Below are 27,728 nucleotides of genomic sequence, written 5' to 3' on the forward strand. Positions count from 1 at the left end.
GAAAAGCAACATGATTCAAAACTGTTGTTCATGTACTTTCCTCATACGTGAATTACTAAACATTTTCTTACTTTACATAGGCAGGTGAATGAATGAACGAGTAACCTTTCTCAACTGAGACCAGTGATGCCCTGTTTAACTGTCTAATTATAGTTCTGTGTCCTGGGATTTTTGTTTCTGGAACATTCAGCACAGGTGACTTGACTGTGACTAATTCCAAATCAATCGAAGGGTGGTTATTGGCTAATTAGTTCACACTTCATCTCCCTCAGAACTGAGGGAGAGAGATTTTAACAAGCTTTTGAATATTTGAAGGATGATTTCATGCTTTGTCTTCTTTGAAAACAAAAGCGTTTTTCCCACCATCAAATATGTCAGTCCTGGCCTGGAAAGCTGTCAAGAAAAAGGCTTGATTTTTCTGTTATGGTCTTGGCACAGTCATGGAATGGATTAGATAATTAATCCCTGAGAAGCTCTTCCAGATTTCTAGTGATTCTATGATAAGCAAAGCATATTTGCTGTCAGCGGTACCGGTGGAAATTAGTCTTTTGGCTGATTACCTTGCTGGACTACTTTCCACTGTGGTTAAAGAAGTGCTAACCTTGTTGGAGGAGTTCGTCATCTTTACTGGGTTGTAAAGGGACTAACTCCCTTTGGTTAAGTATTAGCCACAGCCCCAAAAAATGTATACATAGCAAAAACCATCAGATGCAGGACTTGTCCTTAAGTTGGAACTGGGTTCTGCTGTACCTTAGGATCATGAAATTATAAAGAATTATTGTTGTTGTTATTCATGCAGAATTAATTGGAGGAGGAAATGGTAGAGTACATTGTTAGGATTGAGGAATGTGTTCTGACCAGTAGTCATTGTTCAACAAAGAAAATAATTTTTAAAAGCATCATAATCTAGAGAGGCGGCATTTACTCTACTCTATACTCCACAGAGTGCTGACCCTAAGTTGAAGTCCTATTTCTGGTCTTGGGCAAGTCATTTAATTTCCGAACTCCCCAGCCAACTTCCATAAGACTGCTGCAGAGAAGATGCTGATCTGAATTGGTAGGAGTTTCCTTACCTAGAGATCCCTATACCAAGGAAATCACATGTCCAGTCAAAAATATATGTATAATCTTGTAAATTATCATCATTAAGATACAATATCATAAAAATGCACAAGTGAAAAGTGAAAAAAAAAATCTTTTTTTCCTCCTCCAGTTAATCCAAGTTTTGTTGTTGTTAAACATCAGTATTTGAGCTGAGCAGCTTGAATGGACTTGGAAGTTTAGATTTTTAAAATGTAATCCAAATTCCAAAACCGTTGGCATGGGACTCTCAGCTTATTGGTGGAGATCAAATGCCATGAGGGGCAAAGGAGGAAGGACTCAAAATCACTTCCCTTCTTCTCTGAGTCACCATTCTGTTCTTTGCTGTTGTCCTGCAACAATAATGTGAAACATATGGTTTACTCTATGAAATGTGAACTTTGTCTGGGTTTCTTATTTCTAATTCATGGGCATAATTATGTTAAGTGTAAGACATGTTTGGTTTTTGTTTGCTTTTAAACTGTTTATTGAGAAACCGAGTTCTTTAAGGTGACCCAAAATGTATAACTTTGTTTTTGCTCCCTTAATACAGTAAGCTAACGTGGAGAGACAGAGTGACTTAAGTGAATAGAAAGCTGATCTCAGAGCCTTCAAGACCTGGGTTCAAGTCCTGGTTCTGACATATATTGGTTGTATAACCTTGGGCAAGTCATTTAATCTAAGACTTTTCAGTTGCAGAGAAGGTGGCACCCGCTTTGGAAAAAAGATTTTCCTGACCCTTAAATTCTCTGTGCATATGAAATAAGAGATACAGCCAGTCTCTATCCCTAGCCTACTTTTTTCATACTTTGGAAAAATCCAGGGATTAAACTTTTATTTCATTAGGAACTTGGAGCCATAGTAATAGATAATTGATATAACCCAGACGAGTCTCATATTTGCTGAATAGTCGAAAAGGCATCTTATTTAATATTTGTAGCTGGAGAGAAGTTTAACTGTTTTTAGTTGTTTCTTACTGCTTGTAATTGTATCAGTTATGAACTTTGCAGCCTTGAGGAATTGAAGTGACTTCTGATTTTTCATAGCTGAAAACCATTAGGCATTAGAAGTTACATTAACTTTAGACACATAGGGGTGACTTTTTTCTCTTTTGTCGGTAGTCGATTTAAAAGTCAAAGGCTCATCTAGATTCCCCAAAGCACACTCGATGGGGTGTGGAGGGGGAGTTAATAATCCTGATATTTCTCTTGAGAAGGGGAATTAATAGACAACACATAACACATCAAGAATGCCTTTAATTACAGAGGACATATGCTTCAGCATCTGTGAACAAATTTGTTTCTGGAAACGTCAATCCATAATGAAAATATGTTTTATATTAGAAAAAAATGGCTTCTGTCAACAATTTGAAAACAGTTACAGTTCATATGATTTTATTTTTTCCAACTTTTCAGAGTAATTCTTCAGTCCAGTGTTCAGAGCAGTAAAACATCTGAACCTAACATTTCTGACAGTTCAGGCATTTTTCAAAGAACTACCAGATCTGCTGCAAGAAAAAGCAGTTTTAAAAGGTGAGGAAAGAATCTTACCTTTCTAAAAAGATTCATGCTTTGCTTTTTTAGCACAACTTTTTGGACCACCCCTATCCACCACAGGAGCTGGAGTTTACCATTGGAGAAAACAGATTCCCAAGGATCAAAAACAAAAATACTAAAATCTGCCTTTCTTTTTTAATGTACTATGAATTTCTGGACCTTTTAATGCTGTGTCATGCTTTGATTTAGCCATAGTTGATTCTGGACACTAGAAGCTTTGAGCTCTTATTTTTGACATGTTGTGAAGTTAGGAATTGCTATGCTCTCACACGTTCTTATCAGGTGATCTCAGAGCTCCTTCTTAGGGTTTGGAAGATCTCCTTCCACATATGACAGTCAGTGAGATTCTCCAAATTATTGGAATAGCTGATGTGGACAATTATGATGAAATATGCCTCCCACTGCATTTCCTTTTGTGACTGTTCCTCTCTTTTTCTCACTCAAACTATGCCAAGTAGTTTGGACTTAGCAATTTTTCTCAGCCTCGCATAATGAAAAATGAACTTTGTGTAACATATCCATATCACCCATCCAATGTAGGCTTCAACATAACCCTAGAAGAGTTGTTATTGAAAGTACCTTTGGGTTAGAAGAGGGAATAAGCTGGTGAGACAGAGGCGGTGGGAGTAGAGATAGAATTCATTCTGAAGAAAATAATCTAGCTTCAAATCTTGGTTCTGCTACTTAGTAGCTATGTCACCTTGGGTCAGTCACTCAATATAGCTGTGCTCAGTTTTCTTATTTGTAAAATAATGATAATGAGACTTGCGTTATTCCTTTATTACAGGGTGATTGTAAAACTTAGACGAGATAAATCAATCTTCATAAAATTCTATATAGTGGTCCTCAGATTTTTTTTTTAATCACTCATTGAGCTGTGCATGTGATTTTTTTTTAATAGTCATATAAATTAGAACTGGGAGGGACCTTAGAGATCCTATTTCAACCTTTCCATATTTTATAGATGAAAGTAGAGCTTATGGAGGTTAAATGATTTGCCTGTAATCACACAAGCAGACTGGGGTTTGAACTCACGTCCACTCAATCCAAGTCTAGGGCTCCATCTGCCATTCCAAATGTGCTTTTATTATGTCACAGCTCTTTCATATGATATTGCATTCTCCTTCTCAGACTTGAATGTGCACTAAATAGCCATATGAGCGAGGAGTAAATTTGTTAAACTAAAGTGAAGTAAAACATTTTAAGGACATCCCTGTAGCAAAGATCTGAATTCTAATTCTAATTCTAATTCTAATTCTTTGCCAAATGGTAGGGGAAACTCAAGCTACACTCACACCCAACAGATACACATTTATGAAAAAGCAGACCTATGTCACAAATCTCACAAAGGTATGACATTGTAACCAGGTCTTACAAAGCACAAATTTCTAAGTAATGGTAACCAAAATAATTTTTCCTTACACGTTTAAGGGCAGTAATATAGCAAGCAAGAAGGAGCATTGCTGAGGGGGAAGAGTCGGCCTTAGGGTTAAGATAATCTGGGTTCAACTCCTGCCTCTATAATGTACTAGCCATGCTGCATTGGGTATTTAGCCTCTCAGTACTCCCAGTCAGTTCTGCAAAGGGTATAATTTACAAGTGATTTGGTGATTGTCCTTAGTAGAGGGAATTTCCTTTCCCAAAGAGATAAATTCCCATGTTTGAAAAATACAGTAGCTAGTGTTTGGTTGTTTCAGTTGTATTCTCTTCATGACCCCTTTTGGGATTTTCTTAGCAAAGATACTGGAGTGGTTTGCCATTTCCTTCTCCAGCTCATTTCACAGGTGAGTAAACTGAGGCAAACAGGGTTAAAGGATTTGTCCAGGATCACACAGTTACTAAGTGTCTGAGGCCAGATGTGAACTCAGGAAGATGAGTCTTCCTGACTCTAAGCCAGGCTCTCTATCCACTGCACCAGCTAGCACAGTAGTATAGCTGGAAATTAATGTTTTATCAAATGTATGGGGGGGTGGTCAAGGATTGAAGAAGGTCCAGAGGACAAGGGGTGAAGAATGTTCTTTGATGGTTGGATTGTTTCACTGTGCATTTGCAAAATGAGTATGCCACTAAAACTCTGTGGTAGTAGGTAGTAGGTGGTAGGTGGTAGACCCTCCGGTTAAAAAGGAAAGATATAAAAGTAGCAAAACATGATTGCTTTGTTTGCATACTTTTCACTGAACTGATTTTAATATGCCACAGAAGGGTTTATTTTTCCTTGTCAGTTTAGACTCTCAAAGATAAAGAAATTAAATTAAAAAAAAAAATAGTCCTTACTTCTCACCTTTGCAATATTTCCAGTCTAAAAAACTGCAAATCATTAGATAATACTTTAAAGACTCATTTCTCATTCCTACTCTCTGCTCTTATGAGATGAGTTATGTTGGTGGTAAATTGCTTAAATTATCGCATTGTGGGTACATAGAGTACAAGAGAAAGAATTGTGTGAACATCACCTTACGTCTGTTTGGGTGAGAGTAAAAGGAAGAAAAGATTGCGTGGATAGATAAAATACAGAACATCTAACAACTTTAAAAGGGGCATACAGAATTGGCTTAGCCATTTCAGCAAGCTTGAATGCATTTTTTCCATCATCAATGTCGGTAGTAGTTTTGCGCCCCCTCTCCCCCAACTGATGTAAAGTAGAACAGATAACAGTGTAGCTAGGGGGGCATAGTGGATAGACAGCCAGATATTATCATTATTAATGTAACAGATAACAGGGTATCAATGTGTTAAAGTGTAAAGACATGTCTATGCCCTTTACAGAATCTAAAGAAACTTCTTTGCAGGAATTGAAAGGGCTGCTAGTCATCAGCTGGCTAAATTTTGGCCATGCTCCTGATATAGCATCCAGAACATTAAGTCAGTCTGCCCTGCTTACTAGCTGTGTGACCCTGGGCAAGTCACTTAACCCCAATTGCCTTAAAAATTTTTTTTAAAAAGTGCTAATTTTGGGGCAGCTAGGTTGCACAGTGGTTAGAGTGCCAGCCCTGGCGTCAGGAGGACCTGAGTTCAGATGCAGCCTCAGACACATAAAACTCAATGGCTATGTGACTCTGGGCCAGTCACTTAACCCAAATTGCCTCATATAAAAAACAAACAAAACAAAAACAGCCTGCCTTGGAAGTAGTGAGACTGGGAGTAGCTTCATATGATTCTTGTGCTTCTAACAGAGACTGGCAGAATCATGGATGGGAATTCTCTCCCCAGTGGCCATGTATTTTGCAGCAGAGCTACTTACTCAGTAGGAGACAGCAATCCAGCAAAGAGAGGGTGAGAGCAAGAATCACATCAAGGAGCATGACCTCTGACAGCTGAGAAAAGAGGTGACTGGATTCAAGAGAGATCTAGCCCTGACAGTCCAAAGTTGAGCTGCAGAAAGGGTCAGACACAGAAAGACTGGCTGAGCAACTTGCCCAACAAAGATTATTGGGTCCAGAAGGGAGTACCATAAAAATACCACGAGAAAAGAAAGGCCATCACAGCCCTATAATACCAGAGGACTGAGTTACCCTGACTATGTGTGTCTCACTTCTTGTTTGCTCTTACGGCCCACTCTTTCCCAAGATGACTGTGTGTATTTGTGAGGGTGCACTCTAGATTTATGGCAGTGAATGTTTTGAAGCTACTGTTCTTACTAAACTTACTACACTAACTACACTATCTCAGCCTTTTTTTTTCTTTCTAATTGTGACTGCTGACTATAATGGGTAGCCCTACTAGTTGAGGCTTGTGAGCTATAGTTTTAGGAGTATGTTGGGAGTAGATGGGCACTTTCCCCTCCCTCCCCCACCAGGGCTCCAAACTGTATTCTCCCCTAAACATAGCTTTCCTTTTATTTTTTTAAAATTTACCTTTCCTGATTTCTTTAGCACTTCAGACATATGGAGACCTTTTATCATAGAATTGAGTTAGATCACAAATTTGGTAACACTAAAAAGTAGGGTTACTCTTAAGTATCCTTTAGTATAGATTGAGTTTCAGCTCAAGAGACTATTCTGAATTATTTGGAAATTGATTGTCCAGTTACTTCTCATCTCCGTTTGCACAGTTTTACCATTCATTTGTACCACCATTAAAAGGTGGAAAATTACCATGGACAATTGAAAACTGTGTTTTTAGCTCATGATGATATTTTAAAGCTTTAATTTCAAAGTGTTTGGGGATATGCTTTCGCACCACCTTTAGAGGAATTGAAAAACTCATCATCCAGGTAAAGAATGTACTGGTATCTAAGTTTGTCATATGGGCCATTGATTACTGTAAATGGGTTTTTTTTTCTCTTTTAGGTATAAGTACCTGGGCATTCAATATAAGCCAGGGTTTTGTATACATCTAAATGTACTTTTGCTTTTTTTTGGAAAATGACTTTTAGTCTTACAGTGAAATGGAACCCAAGACTGTGGCTCATGACTCGAGTCCTGCTACATTGCATTTGATGGTTGTCCATCTAGTGGATACCTGTCACATCCTTCCAGGGCTTTCCTATTCCTTTCACATCCATAGCCTTCTGGAGAAGTCTGTAGTAGTCCAACCTTGTCCCTTCTGGTGGTAGAGGTTCCTGAGCAAATTTTGAGGATTCAGAATGTATAATTTTGAGAGTACTTGAAATAACCATGTTGGAAGAATGGATTTCCAGCGTGTTTCCATGGTACAAAGCAGTGTGCAGGTAGTTTGCATAGCTGTGAGAAAGACTTCAAGTCATCCAAACCTGCATTGAAAGGAGGAGATTTGGGGCAGTGGGGAAATAGATTATAAAGGCAGAATTACGCTATTTTAAATGGAAAACTCCTTATACAAAACATATAATTAACAAATTCTTTGCCTCTTATTTGCATGTGTTTATGTCACTTGTTTTTACTCATAGGCCTAATTTCTTGAAGTTAAGAAAACCACACCGGCATTCTGGATAAATAATTTATGTATAGTGTAGTCACTACCTTTTGTTAAAAGGAAGAACCTGTCACCTAGTTCTTGGTGAATTTTAGATGTGTATAATCTGATTCATTTTAGTAGAGTTTAGAATAGCTAAAGTAAGGATTTTCAAATATTGGAGTCTGTTTTAAATATCCAATTTATTACAAAAAATCATACCCTGTTCTTCTCCTGGGGTTTTAGGTAGCTTCCTCAGGGCCCAGAGATTGATCGTACTGGTAGTTCTGTCTGAGAGGCCTTCTCTTGGTATGCTGTTCATGTGTTTATATCTCTGGGTGCTCTATTTACATAGCAATTCTTTACATAGCAAATGTACTTCACTTATTTGCTTGTATTTATGAAGTGGTTTCCTGCTCAGGTGTTCCATAAGCACTCTATTAAAATTCATAAAATGACTTCCTATTGGTTTTCATTCAGGTTGCAAAGTTCTACAACTTTGGAGAGCTTCTTTGCCAAACTGATAAAGAATCATCAACTATGATGGGGAGAAGAAATAAAGAACATGTGTTAGCCATACTCCTTCTCTACTTACACATCCTAGAGGAAATACCACCATGTTTAATATGGCAAGCATGCACAATAGTAATGTGTGTGTATATGCACACCCCTATACCTACAGCTATGTAAATCCATTGTCACAAGCTTCTGATAAAACTACAGCAATTTAAATGAAGGAGACAAATGGCATTTAAATCTTCCTGGATTAGTGGCAAGCCAGCTCATTGACCAACATAATGCTTTGACTTTGAAATGTTAGGTTGGGGAGATGAGTTACATGCTTCTCTATTCCCTAGGTCTACAGAGTGAAGGTGATAAAATATTGATCCCTTGAGACGTAGCTGAAGGAATGTTTAAACATTTCTCCTTGGAGAGTGACTAAATTCATTTACTAGCTAGTTACATAGGATTTGTCTATATTTAATTTTCATTAGGAGAGGGAAAGAATTTTCACATTGATTTTCTGAAACCCTTATTTTAGTGTAGGTCACATCTTGCAGTGCTCGAATTTTCAGGAGTCTGAATTCATCATCTTGTTTTCATTTGGTTCTCTTAAGTAGATCTTTGTGTAAATAATCCCTTTCTTTTTATAAGGTCATATACTCAGGCATCACTGATTTTTCCTAGGAAGCCATCCTATGTACAAATTCATTCATTCCCACTGCAAGAGTATTTTTGTTGTAATTTCTATGACCTTTAGTTGACTTGTTCTCTTTAATAGCTGCCTCTCTGGAGGGTTTTTGCTTGCTGGCCATTCGTTCAGGTGAAGTACTAGGGATAGAGATAGAGACAGGGATAGCACCTATGATTTCAATAATTTGGGAAGCTCTTAGATGAGAAAACTCCCTCTGCCAGTGCAGGGCAGCACCCTCTTTTCAATTTCTCGTCTTAGAGAGTTCCTAGAATACTGAGAGGTTAATCAACTTTCACAGAGTTGCACACAACCAGCATGTGTCAAAGGCAGAACAAAAACCCATATCTTCCTGATTCCAAAGTCAGCTCCTCTTATTCTGATTAATCCATGTTGCCATTGAATAAATGCAATTCTGCACGCTTGTTGTAGTAAACAAAGATAACTGTCCAAGGGCCTGTTGCTTATAAAATTTAAATATTTCTTTGTTAATTATTCTTTTGGAAGTGCTTCCTTTTTTTAGTTTCTTTACCAAAAGACTTCTTAATTTGTGACATTTCCTTCATTGTCACTACCATGGCTCTTTGTTCTCTTTGCCTCTTGTGGTGGCAGGAACTCAGATAACCATCTCAAGTACTGTGACTGCTGAAACTTCAGAATTTCTGGCTTTTCCATCTGGTTGTAACAGTTGGTTGTATCATTAGCTTGTTGACTATTGTTTTTTTTTCCAGTGGCAGGAGGTAATGAGTAGTAGATCTGATTGCTTGGCAAAGTCAGTAGATCACTTTAAAGTTAACTCAAGTAATAAATCCGACAAACTAGATCCAGCATGGTGTGACCTATGAAAATTAAGAGAATTAAATAAAACTGTTCTAGTGGAAATGAGTATGTATATAGATGGCAGTCATCCCAAATCTAATCTTTGCATGATAGGACTTGAACTTTCAATTTCTTCAGTTAAAGAATTGGCTTTTTATGACTTTTTGCTTTTAGCTCTTTTGTTGTATTGCACTTAAGGAAGTGGGGTGGCAGGGATTAGAACAATCTAGGAAATGAGTTGTTCCTCAACAGTTGAGGTGCAGTTCTTTTTCTTTATGGAGTGTTCAGATCATACCTCTCTGCCCTTCCATAGTGAGAGTGGATTTCACCAAGGATGTTAATGTATGCAAATGCTATGCCACAAGGCAGGTAGATATCCTTTTTATCATTCTGCTCTTAGTTAAACTGGAAACTACTGGAGCTGCCAGAGCCTTTTCTGTTACCTCATTCTGTCTTTTAAATAGTTAATATTTCTTTATCCATCCTTCTGCGGCAGCTAGGTGGCTCAGTGAATAGAGTGCTGGGCCTGGAGTCAGAAAGACCTGAGTTCAAATCCAGTCTTAGACACTTACTAGCTGTGTGACCCTGGGCGAGTCACCTAAATCTATTTGCCTCAGTTTCCTTATCTGTAAAATGGCAAACCACATCAGTATCTTGGTCAAGAAGATCCCAAATGTGGTCACAAAGAGTCTGACAGGACTGAACAACAACATCAGTCTTTCTCCTTTCCTTTACTCTAGTTCTCAAGAAGGAAGGAAAGAACAGAAATCCTTTGTGACAAAGTGCTTATACAAATTATGTTATTTTAATTGTTTTAATGCTCTTTTCTTGGAGAATTGAATCATTTTTTGCCAGCATCGTCACTTGTCTGTCCTTCTTTTATGGTTAATAACTGTACTATACTTTTAAAATGTTTGTCTTAAAAATGTACCTCAGGAACCTTATAATTGTTCATCTTAAATGTTGTGATATTTTAGCATATATTGGCAAAAATGTTTTTTTATTAGAATGTTGTATCATTTTGTCTTTGACCAGTATTGTGAATATAGGACATTTTTACAGATCCATTTTAAACATCTTTTTTTTTCCCCCCAGTAGCCACTCCATTCCAAGGACTAGAACAGTCTTGCGTTAAGTTTAAAAAAAAAAATGTGGCCGGAACTGAAGGAATCCTCTAGGAAAAGGAAAACAGTAGGACCCAGCACAGTTTGTTTGAAAACCAAACAAAAAAGCAAAAAAAAAAATTCTCAATTTCCTCCAGCTAAGAGACTTGATCAATGAAGAAAATGTACATGAGAGTTTAATTAGTTGAATTTATTCATACTAATGAGTCTTGAGGCCAGTGATTTGATGAAGAACTCGTATCTCTGTGTCAAGAAATCTTTGAAGTTTGGCAAACAAACAAAAGTAACCTATTGTAAATTTAGTCTCAGGTGTAAATATGAAGCCCTCTATTGTCAAGAGGGATCAAGAGTCTGTTTGGTGCATGTGTATAAATTGTGATGGCAATCATTTTTAGTTCTTGGCCTCCAAAGGAATGGAGAATTCAAGGCAGGCTTCTGTATATTTATTTTCTGTTTGTCCTTGCTATGTTCTATTAAGATGTAAATGGAAACTGCTTTATTGAAAGAGTATTTTTTCTTGATTTGCTGTAATTTGATTTATATCATGTTAATTAGCAAAGTACCACCAAACTGCTTGCTTTTCACCAAAAAGTGTTTTACTGGTAACCTTACATAAACACTGTTATGTGTTTTGGTACAAACAAAGTGGTTCTTTCAGAAAATATTTGAAAACTAGTGAAAGAATATGATCATTGCTTTAGAATGGACAACTGGTTTCAAATAGTACAAATGCTGCATAACTTCATTTCTCATCCTTAGACCATTTAGTAAGTGAATAGTGCCCTGTGACTGGTCACTGTTTCGTTGCCCAGTAACACAAACAGAGAAAGCTTTTCTTTAAAAAAAAAAAAATACTGTGATTTCTCTTTTCCCTTTACAAAACAAAAATTACCAAGTAATTGAAATTTTTCTTATGGTACTACTTTAATTGAATTCTGTTATTGCTTTTTTTCCTTATCTGATCTTCTCCCTAGTTTCAAACTACATATATTGGTTTACATCTACAGATTTCAGTTATTGGTAAATATGAGACCTCACTTATTGCCTTTATTTAGGGTATACAACAGTGTAACTCTTTGTATAGTGCCTTCTTCAAACCAACGAAGCAGAGTAGATTCTGTGAATGTTAGATGACAGTTACAGAAATTAAATTTAAAACTTGATGTATCTTATTACATACAGTAATGAGGGGCCCAATGGCAAAGAATATTTGAGTATCCTGAGTTCACATGTATTTCTTTTCCACATGCACATGAATGAAGTGTGTGATTGTTATTTCACTAGACCAGTTTCAGGCAGTCCAGTATGAGAAATTGGACCATTGAAATCTAGAAAAGGGATACTTTTGTAATATAAATACAAATGCATAGAATAAATGTCAGCCATGTTTATTTTTATACCTAATTTATTTTTAAGAGCTGTTGTTAAAAGAAAAAAAAAAGGCCCTACTCGGGCTGAAGGATGATTGTAATTATAGCCTGTAAATGCAAAAAAAAAAATGACTTTGAAGCATTGGTTCCATTTGTGGGGCAAGGGGTAATTCTCTCATATAACGCATTGAAATTGGTAACTGACCTAGGTTCCTGCAGTTTAGCACAAAATAATCCTCTCTACCCTTGAGACAGATGATTTGAGGGTAGGACTGGAAACAATGGGACGTCGACCATTAAATTAATTGGCCCACAGGCAAAGTCATTTCCTCAAGTGGCTACTGGCTCCTCCTCTCTAGGCCATATGGGGAAAAGAGTATTCTGCTATACTATGGTAGGGGGAGAAAAATAAGGAAAGAGAGAAGCCCACAGTTATAAAAAGTGAGTATAACCTTAAGCCCCCAATTCTCAGGTCTATTTTCTCATTCTGACTCTGATTTTTTTAAAGACTTTTCTGTATTAATAACCATATATAATCAAGTTCAAATCTAAACCACTTGAAGTTTCTTTATTAAATTTATTGGTCTTTTAAACAAAATGGGAAAACCTCTGCTTTCCATCTCTAAAGTGAGCAACTTGTCTCCAAGACTGGTTAAGACAATTTTTGGGGGGGGCTAGTAATGAAGAATCTTGGCTGAAGTGTTTCCACCATAAACATTTTAGCCTCCAAATTGCCATCACATGGTGAGTCTTCAACTCAGTCTTTCTTGAATTTCTAACCATTTTAAATGTCAGCAAGGATCTTTCTCCTTCATAGTTTAATGTTCATCTGCTCTGTTCATACCAGAATTAGTCATAGGAAGTCTGAGTTTGGTTAAAAAGCATTTCTTTGTTGGCAGCCCTCAGTGACTTGAGCTGGTATGTGCCAAGGAAAACAGCAGACAGAGCATGTGGGTGGGGGTGGGGGGAGAGGGACATATTTAGGGATTAAAAAGCATCTGGGTATGGCTGCTGGAAAGATTCCGTTAGAAGTCAGTTTTTTTTCTTTTTGACCTCCAAAAATATAACCAAATTGTTCTTCTAAGGTTTCTCACTCTAAGCCCATTTTGTAGAAGCACTGCTTAAACATAAAGAATAGTTTGTCAGATAAGGAGATTTCCTGTTCAAAGGAAACCAAATGCCCTAAAGAGGTAGATAGAAAACTAGCCTCAAGAGTTAATAAGCTTTGGATTCAAGTCCAACCTTTAACATGCACTTGCCCTGGGCAAGTTTCTTAATTTCACACTGCCCTTGGCATCTCAAAAAGAACCCAAGTTGAAAAAAAAGTGCCTATTTGCATTGGTCAAGGAAATTCCCCATCTGTTGCTCTCTACCATGATGAAATTCAGATAGGATCCCCTAAAAAAACTGTACTCAACAGCACTGTAGATTTCTCATGATCACTGCATTTTCATGGTTAAACAAGTTAAATGTTTTTAGTAGCTCTTCCATCTCTTTGGGACTGAAATAGTGACACTTAAAAGAGAGTAAAATAGAAATAATTGTATCTGAATTATTTTGGTCATAAAAGTAACGTTTTCCTCATTATCTTTTCCTTTTCTCAGAAAAAAAAGCACCAAATCTGTGAAGTGTTAAAATTTATTTATTGGAAGCAAAGAAGAATAAAAATAAAAAACCCTATAAAACCCTTAGCAGAAAGAAAGATTAGAGATAGATCTGTCTTAACTGCCAGGTTTAAAATTTTAGAAAGTATTTTTTTACCTAGCTGTGAATAATTGTTTCACCAAGCATTGCCTCAGTACAACAAGTAGCCTTACTTGTCCACCAGTGTGGTTGCTCTCCTAAACTTCACAATTGTTTAGTCCTAAAATTTAGTACTAACCCTCAGTCCCCTTACCATGGGGATTTTCATGGGAAAATTTTTTCAAAATTTCTACCTCGATTCTTTCCTCCAAGTTTTAGTTAGGAGCCGATTTCCCCATCAGAATGATTGGGGCCAACATGTTTGAGACTGAAGTATGATCCACTGTGACACATACTGTGGAGCTCTTGCTTTCTTGGGAGAAATTCTTCTGTAAGAAAGGCCCAAAGGTAATGCCTTTCATTTGATTTACATTTTCTCTCTGGGCAACAAGCAATTTACTCAAAGAATTTTGTGAAAAATAGCTTCAATTTCTATTTTCATACATCCTCTCCCATATCATCTCCCATTCCCCCTTGTTGAATTTTATCAAAAGCTTTTTAAATAACTGTTGCTCGGCCCCATCTTGAAGACAGTGGTTTTTTTTTTTTCCCTTTACTCTTTCATAATTCTTTCTCACCTAATAATGACAGAGTGGGATTAGCTTGCCCACCCCCTGTCTCCAGATCTTTGTATTCTCCATGTTGCTAAATGGAAATGCTGCAGACATGTTTTTAAAGACTGGACACTTAATAGTGTGTAGAAAATTACCTCCCGTTCATAGAGAGAAAAAAAATGACAGCAGCTCAGTTCACCGATTTGAGTACTGCAATTTTGTATTAATAATTTGCAGACTTTTATCTAATGTGCACTCATGTATAGGTTATAAAAAGTTTTCAAGTGTAACTGATTAATCAGTACTTATTTATCCATTGTCTTGATTTTTTTAAATTAAAATGTATATTTCTATTCATATTTTTTAAATCAGAGGGAACTGGTAGAGTGAATGTTTATTTTACTTAAGGTATTTTTCAGGTAAAGCTTCATAATAATGTCTTGTAAACTAGTTAGTTTAATAAGTATTGTCTCATTTGAAAATCTTGTGTATTATAACTGATTTTATACAAAATGTTAAATAGTGAAAATTGTATGCCTAAGATCATGTACAATTAAAACTATTAACCAGAAGCTGTTGCTTTATTTTCTGTTCATATTTACTGATAATCAAAAACTTGTCACAACTAGAATACAATTCATCATTTGTGGCCTCTTCCTGGGGTGGTAGGAACAGGAAGCATCTCACACTGAGGAAGTTATTGAAATAAAATCCTGTGGTGAACACTTGCCATTCTGGCATCAAGTGATAGAAGTGAACTTTTCCTCTTAGGAAACAATTCAGATTAACAAAAATATTTAAAAGTCAGGTCACGTGATCATAAAATCATGAATTGGAGTACAAAGAATTTTACATGTCATGTGGGCTAACTTAGAAAACATATAGAATCACTTCCTCGTTGTAAAGAGGAGGAAAGGAAGGCCCAGAGGTTAAGTGACTTGCCCAAGGTAACACAGCTAATGCGTGGTAACTAACAGTACTAGATACTATTCCCTGATTTTCTACTATCCTATGCTTTGTCTCCCTTACCCATATACAGCACACTCTCAATGATCTGTATAGCATGAAAGAAGAGGCCCAGCTAGAATCAATCCAACAGTGGGAAAGAAAAGATGTACATTTCATTTGGAATTGCTTTCCTAAACAATCACACTGTCTTGGCCCACTACTAAGTGTACCCTGGATGCACAAGCAACCCCTGGAATGGTCTGGTCAGATGGTCTGGTTGGCATTATGAGAAGAGGAAATATTTAGGTACACAGACAACATCCTAATAGAAGTACTTGACTCATGGACATCAGAAAAAAATGTTGATTCATTGAACATTTATCTTCGATGCAAGGCCAATATTTGATCAAAGTGCTGTAAGGTGTCAGAAAATAATTTAGCTTGACAATGTTTCCTAAGACTATCAAAACTTGGGTACTTCTTGAATACACTGTGGTGTAGGAGAAAGATGGCTGGATGTAGAGTTAGGTATCTGAATCTCAACTTTGCCACCATATAACTATCTGTTCGACCTTGGGCAAACTACTTAACCTGTTTGGGAGTTCGACTAGATTAAGGTGGCAGCTTGAAATTCATTTTGCTTGTAATTGAACCAAATAAAGGTTGAAGAAAAAAATCCTTCCCATTTGCAACTGAACATACATTTTTATTTTTCAATATTTCATTAAATGCATTAAGGGGGAAATGAAATGATGCATGAAATCAAAAGGCCCCAGGGAATATTAGGAATATATTTTTAATTACGTTTCTGTAGATAGTTTCCATTTTTACAATCATTTATGTTTCCCAATGCATTCCTTCCCTCATGCCTTCACTTTAAAATCAAGTATGATAAAAACATGTTTTTTTACTAACTTAAACATATTAAAGAGGTTCATTATATGCATTAGCCCACACCTATGGTTCCTCCCACTTCTACTCTTTAGGAATGGAAAAAATAGGAAATGGTTTGAGTTTCAGGTTAGTGGAACACTTTTTGAACATTTTTTCAGATGAAATAAAAGACCTCACTTCTTGGTTTTCTAAGCTTTATTTGCCAAGCTGTTATGTGAATACTCATAGCTAGAAATTTAGGCACTGAAGGTGCTAATTCCTAAAGCTAAGTTATAGTTTTATTGTGTAGATTCAGAGCTTATTTGACAATGCCCTCAGCTATTTAATATTGGGAAGAGAGGGGAAAAAGTGTAACATGAAGCTGGTCTGCTAACGATGCACGTAGTTCAAATTCATATTATTTCCATTGTCAAGTGTCCTTGGTTTGATCAGGATTAAAACGCAGAGTTATGTTTTTCTCCTAATCAGGTATAATAGAATGCTGCTTTTTCCAGATGTTGCTGCCCTCCCACAGATATTTATGCAACCGGTGATTTTTTTAAGTAGGCTTATTGGATAAAAGGTAAATGTAAGTTTAGTGGTCACTCAGGTAAGTCTTCTTGACTTTATAGTTGTGTCCCTCACCAGTATTCCCCAGTTAATAACACAACAAACATAAAAATCCGATTTCATTCAGTGTCTAGTTGAAATAAATTTTCCATGGTGTATGTGTATCTATGTTTATCAATACCTATAACTGTATATGTGTTACAGAGATATTTCTAAGCTCAAATTCTGTGATCAAAAATAATTTATACTACTACTTTGTATGAAGTTATTATCAAAGTTGTTTAAAGAGAGGCAAGGATGTTCTATCCAAAGAGATCACAGTTTTGATAACATTAGATAGAATCCTCTTTATGTAAAAAGGTATTAGGATATTTTGGTAGTAAAACAATTACATGTGATTGTAATGGTGTAAAATCTTTAAAAATGATCAAAGACACCATTTGTTATTTATTTATTTTTAGTTTGCAACATTCACTTCACAAGATTTTGAGTTCCAAATTTTCTCCCCATCTCGGCCCTCCCCCTAACCCTAACACGGCATGCATTCTAAATACCCCTTCCTCTGATCTGCCCTCCCTTCTATCATCTCCCCCCTTTTCTTACCCCCTTCCCCTTCTAAAGGCACCATTTGTTGGGGAGGCAAAATGGAATCATGCAATTAAGCATGATTTGAGAGTTAGGAGCTGGCTACAGTAATCACCATTTCTAGTGATAGTAAGGACTGAATTTTTTACAGTAAGAAAACAATGTTTTTATGGGGTACTTATTGCCTAGCACTGGACAATAATTCCTTGGTTATAATTTTTGTACACATTTTTGACAGGACTGCTGTAATCCATGCCTTCTAGGGATTTTACTACTTTGGTTAGGGACAATAAAGACAAAACCAGTGAAGTTGCTAAGGTAATATGTAGCATCGTGGGGTTTTCAAGTTAGGGGTTTTTTGGGGGGGTCTTTCCTCTTTTTTTGCATTTAGCCTGAGGTGAGCCTATAGGCAAGGCATAGGAGTGTGAGACTGGGTGAAGTGACTGGGAAAAAGAGATGGTTTTTTAAGTCCAGGCTGCCTTTACTGTCAAGGAAAGAGAAAGATATGGGAGCTAAATAGTATTTTACATCGTTAGGTACCGAGTTCTCACCTACAAACAATTAAAGACATTTTGCCACAAGTGAAAATGTGTAGACATAAGCAGTAATAGGGTAGCACTGGAGCTGGCATCACTGTGACCAAATACTGAACTCAGTATCTTGAAGACTTTTTCTGTCTTTCCTTGCCCCCCCCCCCCCCAAATACGAGAGACTAAGATTCCCTTGTTTAGCCCCTGGGGACAAATTTGAACTAGGATATTGTAAGCCTAAGTGATCCATCCTGTGAAGAGGTAATTTGAGAAACTGCTTGTTTTTAGTAGTCAGAACTGACACCAGTAATGTACTACAGTTGCCATTTCTGAATAGGCACACTGCTATTTATATGAATTTTGTTTTTATATACCACTATGTTTTTGTACTTGGCATCTCCTTAGGATCATAGATCCTGATTTGGGACATTATAGACCATCTTGTCCAACTCCCTGACTTTATAGAACTGTCCTAGGGAGGTAAATGAACGCTTTTTACATATCTGAGCTTTTGATGGAATCTTTATCTAGGCTGGCCACAATACAAAACCTTAAAAGTCTGGACAATCTTCAGACTTGGAAATGGCAAGATTTGGAATCAGAGATATTAATGTTTGGTAATTAAAAGAAACTTCAGTCTCTTATGAATAGTTTGAGCAGAACCTACATCTTAACTTGATAATTCCTTTTTCAACTAGAAAAAGAAAATGGATATATTGGGAAAGCTCTTAAGTTCTTTTTCATAAGAAAGCTTCCCCTACATTTCTTGTTTTGGACCTGAAAGCCTTTGCGCCAAGCCTTTGCAACTTCAAGCCTCATCTCTTCAGAAAAACAGCTTCATTATGAAATTTTCTTCCCCAATAACAATGAACCAGATGGTGGGCCACACTGAATTCTACCTATAAAGAGACATTTGTACTGTGGAAAACTAGACCTGGCACCCTGGGGTGGTCAGATCCTAACATTACACCTGGTTCCTTTTGTCTCCCCACACTTACCTTTTCCACACTCCCCTCAAATCTAACTTAGGAAATATTATGAGGAAATACTTAAAGTAAAACAATATATGGGAAAGTTTGCATCTTGTTTTAATTGGAGACAAAAGTTAAAGAGATGGTATCCAAAGACAAATTTAACAGCCAAATCCATTTGAAGTGGAATGGCCTGGAGTCCTCCTAAATGTGGTGTCTCCTATTTTTCCCTCTTCTCTAAAAGTACCCTGCTTGCTAAGGATGCCAATTGTTTGAGTAAGTTTTTTTTAAAGAGCATTTTGGCTGCTGCTTTCTCTATGGGGATTACAACAACCACCTTAAGGAAAAAATAATGGATTTTTTGTTTTGTTTTTTCCCTGATTCAAAAAATAACAGTAAGTGGAAATCGAGTGGAAATTGTAGCATGAAAGTGCTCTTACAAAAGTATCTGGTCCACAATTCAGGAAACATCTGCACTTGGGACCCTTGTGATTCTTCGGGTATTCTGGTTGTTCCCTCTCTCCACCCCTAATGTGGTTTCCCTAAAAAATAGTTCCTTGTTCACGAAGACAGTAGTTGCACTGTGTGTTAAGCAGCCACTTCTAGTCAGGCATACTTGGCCATTCTTTCCAGCCAAGCAAAAATCTAGTCCATCCCAGAAAGGAGGTAATGATCATCAGATGCCAGATAATGACACTCAGCAGAAATCTACATGGGATATGTATTATAACAATTAAAACTGATTCTCCAACCCTGGGCATATTAATCAATCAACAAGCATACATTAGGCACCTATTTGCCATTCACTACGGCAGCACATAATCACAAAAGGCAGGCTGCTTGTGATTTTTAGCAGGGAAAGAAGAGAAGACTAAGATTTTGGTAAGACCCAGCACACATTACTGCCATTACCATCCTATGCCTGAGTTTCCATCAGGTATGGAAGACTTGGAATAACTGGTAAGTGTGATTATAAAGCTCATGTACAAGGATATCTCATCATATGGTAGACTATTGGGGGCGAGGAGGAGGGAGAATAAAAGATGTCCCTGCTGTCATTCTCAAGAATGACAAGTTTCAAGCAGTTCCCACAGAAATGGAGGAGTAAGGTGGATAGAAATGCTATCTAGAAGCCCAACTGGCTACTACACATCAAAACAGTTTGGGTACTACATTCTAGCATGGAAAAAAAAAAAAGATAGTATCTCTAAGGATTTAGGGAGGAGAAAACAGCTGGACACCACTTGAACTGACTTCAGAAAGTATTCCTCATAATGCTGAGAGGAAACAGAAACAGAAGGCAGCACTTGTCAAATGAAACCTGGAAACTTTCAAATCGGAAAGACTGTATATCAGCTTTTGGCAGGTGCCATTTTTTAAAGTGATGATCAAAGAATGCAACTGTTCTCATTGTTAATAATATTAGATTTCTAGTTCATAAGATGTTGATTGACATGACTTGTTTCAAAGGGGGGCAATCACTTAATGTTTACATTTATTCACAGGAACAAATACAGGAAACATTTATTGAGTTCAAAACAGGGTAGAGAAATATGTACAAAATGCTGCTGATGCTGTAGCATTTATCCATATGGGATCACAAGTAGTACAGTGTCACCACCACAGATTGATCAATAAAATCACTATTTAACATTAGGCATGTGATACACTTCAGGATCAGTTCAACTGGCATTTAAAACCATTGTACCTGAAATTATATCCAAACTATAGGGTTATGAAACCTATTCACAACAAAATAGAATGATATTTGAACAAAAATTGTGATCACTTCTCACCAGTTACTGGTGACTTTTTTTTTCTTCCAAATCAAACCACACCACCAGTTTTCAAAAAAAATTAAGACATATCTAACCCAACTCCAGCAGTTGTTATTTCCTTGGAAATGAACTTGTAAACCATTTTCATACAGACAAGAGAGAATTGGCTTACCCTTAGTAACCAGAAGTTCTATAACTCATATATTTGGTAGGCTTAGAGCAACTAGATTTTTGTCAGTCAACGAGCATTCATTAAGCTACTACCTACATATGTGTCAGACAGTATCTAGATTTGGGGCTCTTAAATTTAGTGTGTAAAATACATGTGATTACAAAGGAAACTGATTACATTGAAAACAGTTGTTAAAAGTCAAACAAAATTCAGGGCCCCCAGGTAAAGCACCTTGATCTAGATTGCAGTTTTTTCATTCTTGTTTTAATCTAACCCATCCTCCCCCTTTTAGTGTACTTTTGAATTCTACTGCTACAAATTTAAAATGCCTGAAGGGCTTCCAGATCACTTTGATCTTATTGAACAAACTATTTTAGTAAATAGGAAGACCTGACAGCATCCAATAGTATGCCTCCTGGGAAACTTTGCCTCTCTTCTTGTGTTGTTAAAAGAAAAACATATGCACCACCTGCCCTAGAAATAGGTTGGTAAGTGACGAATCTGTTTTCAAACCCACGTAGAGACTAAAAAGAATTATGACAAATATATACAGCTAAATTCTTATTCCTCCCCACAGGCTTATCCTCTACTGCTACAATAAAGTACTGAATAAAAATTTCCTTGCTTTCTGGTTTTCTCTAGGAACTAGACAGTTCCTCATAGTACACTAGAAAATTAAAACAAAACCATACCACCATACACTACAATTTTTGTCTACGCACCCAGCGGGTCAGCCTTAGTTAACAAAATACATGAAGAGGCTCAGATGAGAAAACAGGCCCTTTGAAAACCATGCTCCCCCAAATTAAATTTGTTCTAAGGCTACGGGCAAAGTATGCCATCTGAGACAAAGCGACATGGTGCAGCATTTTAAGGTTTGAAAAGCACAAAGCATTTTGGCTAAACGTGAAGTCAAGTCAATCACCACGTGTAACCAACATCCAGAGGGATGTTTTTTATATCACACTATTTCTATTTTGCCAGTTTCTTCTGAGACATACCAAGGAGAAATAAGTTGTGACAACTTAATGAATGTGAATACTATTCCCACAAGATACTAACGGATAGTATTGAACCTGACATTCATTCTTACTAGATTTCTTTTTACCTCAGCTTAGCAGTCTTGTTTTAGTGTGTTTACCAAAGGGAAGAAATGATACAAAACCTGTTAACATACCCCTAGTGTTCAAATATGAATTTAATACCAAGGGACAAAAAATAGGTGAGCTAGATATAATTTAAAAACATTTGGAACTTAATATTTATATGGCTCCACACAATTTTTTTGTTTATTAAACAATAGTTTGCTACCCTCTTTCTTTTAACCTATATAATGTTGAAGAATAGAGTGGGATGAAGTTGTTTCACATTCTTCCCTATTTTGATAATGACAATCAATGAATCTGGTTGAATTTTATGAAAGGGAGCAAGATGAAGGAGGCAGGGAGACAGCAGCAGATAAGAACATTTCTGCCATCTTCTGTAGCAGCAACTTGAAGTGGCTTTTTTGATCTTGGACTCTAGGAGGCAGAAATAAAACTAGACATAGAAGGAGAAAAGGCTATGGCAAGTATGATAAATTTTGTCACTGCCACCAACTAACCTATTTTCCCCTTTATCATCTCCTTTTCCTTTCCCCCCTTTTTTTGCAGGCTTGATGGGCTATATCAGATGATATATATTCATCAAACAATTGTTCTTCAAGCTAGAGACTATGCGAACATTTTTATCTGTGCACTAAGTAAATTTTCTTGTCGTCTTAGTAAGATCTAACATTATTGAAAACACCACAAAGATCAAGGCACTGTTAAAAGCTACAGCCTACCTGGCTTTGGTCTTTTTCCTCCTGCCTTCCCAATAATCTCTGACCCCTTTAAAAATATGGCATGTCATGAGGTAGTGACCAATATTTGCATAATAAAAAATTTAAAGTGTCTTTTAGGGCATAGAGTTGAAAGTTACCTTGCAAATGAAAGAAAACAAAAACATTTAGGAGATACATAACATTTACACACACATAAGAAAAACCATTAATTCAATTGTATTTTAATTTTTTGGTCTCTGAAAATAACTGTTACTGTTTAAATTTGTCCAAGTTATATATAATTTAATAATGAAGCAAAACAACCTCCCGTGTCTACCGGGCTTGATGTAGCCTGAACAATGGACTATAATTTATAGCTTATATTACCCTTTAGTTTTGTGAAAAATTTCAATATATTCTCTATATACACACCTCAAACATCATTCTTGAACTTTATTTGAAATCCCTTGAGTATAACAATGATCATCATCCCTCACCTTCTTGCAAAAGGTTCTTAATGAATCTAGAACCTCATGCTCTAAGGAATCTCTGGAATTGCACCTACCTCAAACTCCCAAATCAAAAAGTGCAACAAGTTCATACTACAAGGGGAAAAAAGCAACTTCTATTGTTTTCATAAATTGAGACTATCCCTCTTCCCCATAGCAAGGAAAGTTTTTTTTTTTTTTCCCCATAGCTGTGCCAAAGCTACTTTATGATGCTGTTGAATGAGGGCTCTTTCAAGCTAAAGCAGGAAAGTCTTCAGGGTCATCAGGGTTTGGAGCGATTATTTGTGTCTATAAAAGAAAAAGAAATACCTTAAAATTAGCATGTTGAAGATCCTTAATTTAACCAAGGGATGCTCATAAGAGAATGGAATCTCTAAAACAAGTATTATTCTTTCCTGAAATCCAAGCTTCTGCCATAGCCATCCTGGAAGAAATGTGAGAAGTTAATCAATAACATCTATTCATAATAGGCACCAAAGAAATAAGATGATATACTTTCAGGTAGAAAGTACTTTCACTGAAAGTACATAGCATATATACACAACACAAAGAACTTTTATAAAGTAGCATCCAGGTATAAATAAAGATGATGTGAACAGTAGTCAATAAAGAGTACAGCAACTTCTCTGTATGAATTCAGTTCTTCTGTCAGCCGAATGGGAAAGACTATAGGGGGAAGGTAGAAGAAAGCAGTGGATGAGAAGTTAAGAGCCCCAGATTCCAGTGCTAACTCTGCTTCCAACCACTTATGTGTCTCTGAAAGAAGTCATAGATAAAGGAATCCATCACCATGAAAGACATCAGAATTGTGATCAACACAGTGACCATTTTTAACTTTAGATCCTCAAAACCCTGAGGCATTTTGTGTGCTGCTGCTTAAATTAGACTCTCATTGGGACAGGGAGTGATTCCTCCCTGTTGCATGCCTCTACTTAAGAGGCAGAATTGGTGCAAAAGCTTGGGAGAACAAAGACCTTTTTCCTTCCTGCTGTGAGAGGACACATGGCTCCAAATCCTACACACCCTCTTTGGGGAAAAAGGCAGACAGAAAAAGGAAAGACTTTGGGAAATCAGGGATACATCCAAGTGCCAGCTCCTTTACACATGGCTGCAACTTTCCAAACTCTTTTTTTGTGTGTTTGTGTGTTTCACACTAAAGAGGGCTTAGAAGCACATGGATCATCTCTCTAGAAAGATAGAAAAAAATCTCCCAGACTTTCGAATCAACTCTGCCTCCCCCCCTCCTATTTGAATAAATTATTCCTTCCACCAAGAAAAGAGTCTCACTTTTATTTTTTTTTTTTGGCTAGGCAATGGGGTTAAGTGAGTTGCCCAAAGTCACACAGCTAGTAAATGTCAAGTGTCTGAGGCCAGATTTGAACTCTGGTCCTCCTGACCCCAGGGCTGGTGCTGTATCTACTGCGCCACCAAGGTGCCCCCCTCACTTTTTGCTTTTTAAGCAACTCTTAAAACATCCCAGTGTTTGATAGACAATAGGTGCAGAATGTGGCATTCATTGTTAGATATGGTCACTGTTTTAGTTCATTTGTATATGTCTATGTTCTTTTTTTTAAAATTAATTAATTTTTAGTTTTCAACATTCACTTCCATAAGATTTTGAGTTTTAAATTTTCTCCCTCTCTCTCTCTTCCCCCTCCCCAAGACGGCATACAATCTGATAAAGGCTCTACTTACATATTCATATTATGCATATTTTCCCATTAGTCATGATGGAAAGAACAATTAGAACTAATGGGAAGGGACCACGAGAATGAAGCAATAAAACAAAACAACAAAGTAGAAGGAGAGCAAATAGTACGCTTCCATCTGCATTCAGACTCCATAGTTCTTTCTCTGGATGTGAACAGCAATTTCCATCGTGAGTCTTTTGGAGATGTCTTAGATTCTTGCATTGCTGTGAAAAGCTAAGTCTATCAACGTTAGTCATTGCACAGTGTGGCTGTTACTGATTCTATTCATTTCACTCCGTATCAGTTCATGCAAATCTTTCTAGGTTTTTTGAAGTCTGCCTGCTTAGCATTTCTTATAGCACAATAGTATTCCATTACAATCATATACCACAACTTGTTCAGCCATTCTCCAATTGATGGGCATCCCCTCAATTTCTAATTCTTTGCCACCACAAAAAGAGTTGCTACAATTATTTTTGTACATGTGGGTCCTTTTCCCATTTTTAATGATCTCTTTGGGATACAGCCCTAGAAATGGTATTGCTGGGTAATGAATGCACAATTTTACAGTCCTTTAGGCATAGTTCCAAATTGCTCTCCAAAATGGTTGGATCAGTTCACAACTCCACCAACAATGCATTAGTGTTCCAATTTTTCCACATCTTCTCCAACATTTATCATTTTCCTGTTTTGTCATGTTAGCCAATCTGACAAGTGTGATGTGGCACCTCAGAGTTATGATTTGCATTTCTCTAATCAATAGTGATTTAGAGCATTTTTTCATACGACTATAGATAGCTTTAGTTTCTTCCTCTGAAAACTGTGTTTTCATATCCTTTGACCATTTATCAATTAGGGAATGACCTGTATTCTTATAAATTTGATTTATATCTGTATTCTAAGAGTATTTTATGCAGTCATTGGAAGTAATAACAATATTTTAAAAACATTTATTTTTAAAGAAAGAATTCCAAGACAACAGCAGGAAGGATCAAAACCAGGGAAGTCGATTGAAGAAAAATAAGAAACTCTCAAGAAAACATCTTGGCAACAATGGTGAGATTGATTCTGATAAGGAAGAAATTGGGATGGTCTAGGAAGTACTTGGCATCTCTAAATGACTCAAGTTTTAAAAGATACTTGGAAGAGAAAGGGCAACTGAAATAGGGGCAGCTAGGTGGCGCAGTGGATAACGCACCAGGCCTGGAGTCAAGAGGACCTGAGTTCAAATCCGACCTCAGACACATAACACTCACTAGCTGTGTGACTCTGGGCAAGTCACTTAACCCCAATTGCCTCACCAAAAAAAAAAAAAAAATTAAAAAAAAAAGTCAGGAAAACAAAAGATCAGGATAACTTTGGGATTGCTATAAATACTACAAGGAGGCAGAGGTAACTATTCTAGGATCAAGAGTATGGCTTACACCTACAAAATCTCAAAATATTTGAGTTGTAAGAGACCTAAAAGCTAATCTGGTCCAAAAATGAAGCCCAGAGAGGTAATTTGTTTAACAACTCATTACTAGATTTTTAAAATCTGAATCCAGTGGGACAGGACTCCTGATTAGCATGGATAGGGCTGGGGGGTTATTTTTTTGTTTGTTTTTGTTTTTAGCTTTTCTTTGAATCCCTAGTACTTAGTACAATACCTGGCACACAGAAAGTGCTTAATGTTTGTTGATTTGATTTGACTTGAAAAAGTAAAACTACTTAAGTCTTATTTTACTTTTTGTTTTCTCTATTCAAAGAAAAAGAACACAAAAATCATCAACAGGTAATAGGAACCCAAGGTAAGATAAAATTATCTCACTTAAAACACCAATAAATAAACTTTATTGGGTAGCATCCTGGTACCCTCAATAAGTTCAACTCATCTCACCTCAAACTAAAAGTTATAACTGCTAACCTTTATTAGTAATCTCTGAGCTATTATGGCAAACTAAAGAGGTGCCACAGTACTAATAAATGAGAAACATATCTAAATTTCAAAAGAGGGATATTTCAAATGATAAGCAAGAGAACTTGACAATGATACCTGATAAAATTTTAAGATACGGTGCTAAAAAGGAAGAGATTTTTTTTCAGTACAGAATCTAAGAATTAGAAAGCACATCAGAGGCCATTCAGTACAACTTACAACTAACCAGGACAACTTTTCTACCACATTCCCTACAAGTAATCATTGAGAAAAAGATAGTATATGCTTATCTAAATCACAGATACCACAAAACTAAGAATAATAACACAAACAATAGGTGGCAGAGGATTATGAAGTATTGGGCAAGAAACTGATGGTCTTGGGGACACAGGTTATGTTTTTATCACTGCTTCCAATCAAAAACAAGAGTCTAGAAGACAGTCCAGAAGTCTAAACAAACAACAAAGCAATAAATCAAGCCATGACTTGTAGCATTTGTGTATTTCCAAAGTTGAACAATCCTCTTATGAGCCAGTTCAAGCTGACACTAGCACAGCCCTAATATGTCAAAGGAAAACAGAATGATGAGAGAACTTGTAATTATGTCATCACAGGGAAAACTGAAGTAAATAGGGGATGGATGGATGGATGGATGAATATTTGGAAAAGAGTCTTGCTGGGGAAAGACTGAGGAAGAAAGCATGATAGCTATCTTTAAATACCTGAAGTATCAGCGATTAGACATATTTTGCAGCTTCAGAAGACAAAAAATGAGGCATTGAATAAAGATTATGCATTTCTGTCTAAGGTCATTTATAAATTTACTCACATTAGTATTAAATATAAAAGTTCACTTTCATTGAAAAAAATCCTTTATAACAACTAGTGCTTCAACTTTAAGATAAAATAAGATGATTAAGGAGGTAGATTGGTTACCTGACCAGTGAAAGTATTACTCAAGCAGGTGCTAAGTAATTTAGTGATAGAGAATTCTGGGACTGGGTGGGAAGTCAGGCTTGCTGGTGTGTGTGTGTGTGTGTGTGTGTGTGTGTGTGTGTGTGTGTGTGTG

General features: G+C 36.7%; 2 protein-coding genes across 9 annotated transcripts in view; one reads left to right on the forward strand and one right to left on the reverse strand.

Moving 5' to 3' along the window:
• Positions 1-14,839, forward strand: part of CDC14B (cell division cycle 14B) — a 148,666-nt gene extending 133,827 nt beyond the window's left edge. For 3 of the 8 annotated variants that reach the window (XM_027874680.1, XM_027874673.1, XM_027874677.1), the window contains 2 exons: positions 2,496-2,612; positions 10,615-10,702. In XM_027874680.1, the coding sequence (XP_027730481.1) occupies positions 2,496-2,612; positions 10,615-10,654 (157 nt within the window). In that variant the 3' untranslated portion in view covers positions 10,655-10,702. Of the gene's footprint in view, positions 1-2,495; positions 2,613-10,614 lie in introns of all 8 variants that reach the window. The other 5 variants (XM_027874674.1, XM_027874676.1, XM_027874678.1 and 2 more) reach the window with 5 other exon arrangements.
• Positions 14,840-20,265: 5,426 nt separating this feature from the next.
• HABP4 (hyaluronan binding protein 4) overlaps positions 20,266-27,728 on the reverse strand; it is a 52,269-nt gene continuing 44,806 nt past the window's right edge. Inside the window, exon 7 of the mRNA XM_027874880.1 lies at positions 20,266-23,338. Within this exon, the coding sequence (XP_027730681.1) occupies positions 23,282-23,338 (57 nt within the window). The 3' untranslated portion in view covers positions 20,266-23,281. The remainder of the gene's footprint in view (positions 23,339-27,728) is intronic.

This window comes from Vombatus ursinus, unplaced genomic scaffold (genome assembly GCF_900497805.2).
Source record: "Vombatus ursinus unplaced genomic scaffold, bare-nosed wombat genome assembly UNPS02014807.1, whole genome shotgun sequence".
Classification (NCBI taxonomy): domain Eukaryota; kingdom Metazoa; phylum Chordata; class Mammalia; order Diprotodontia; family Vombatidae; genus Vombatus; species Vombatus ursinus.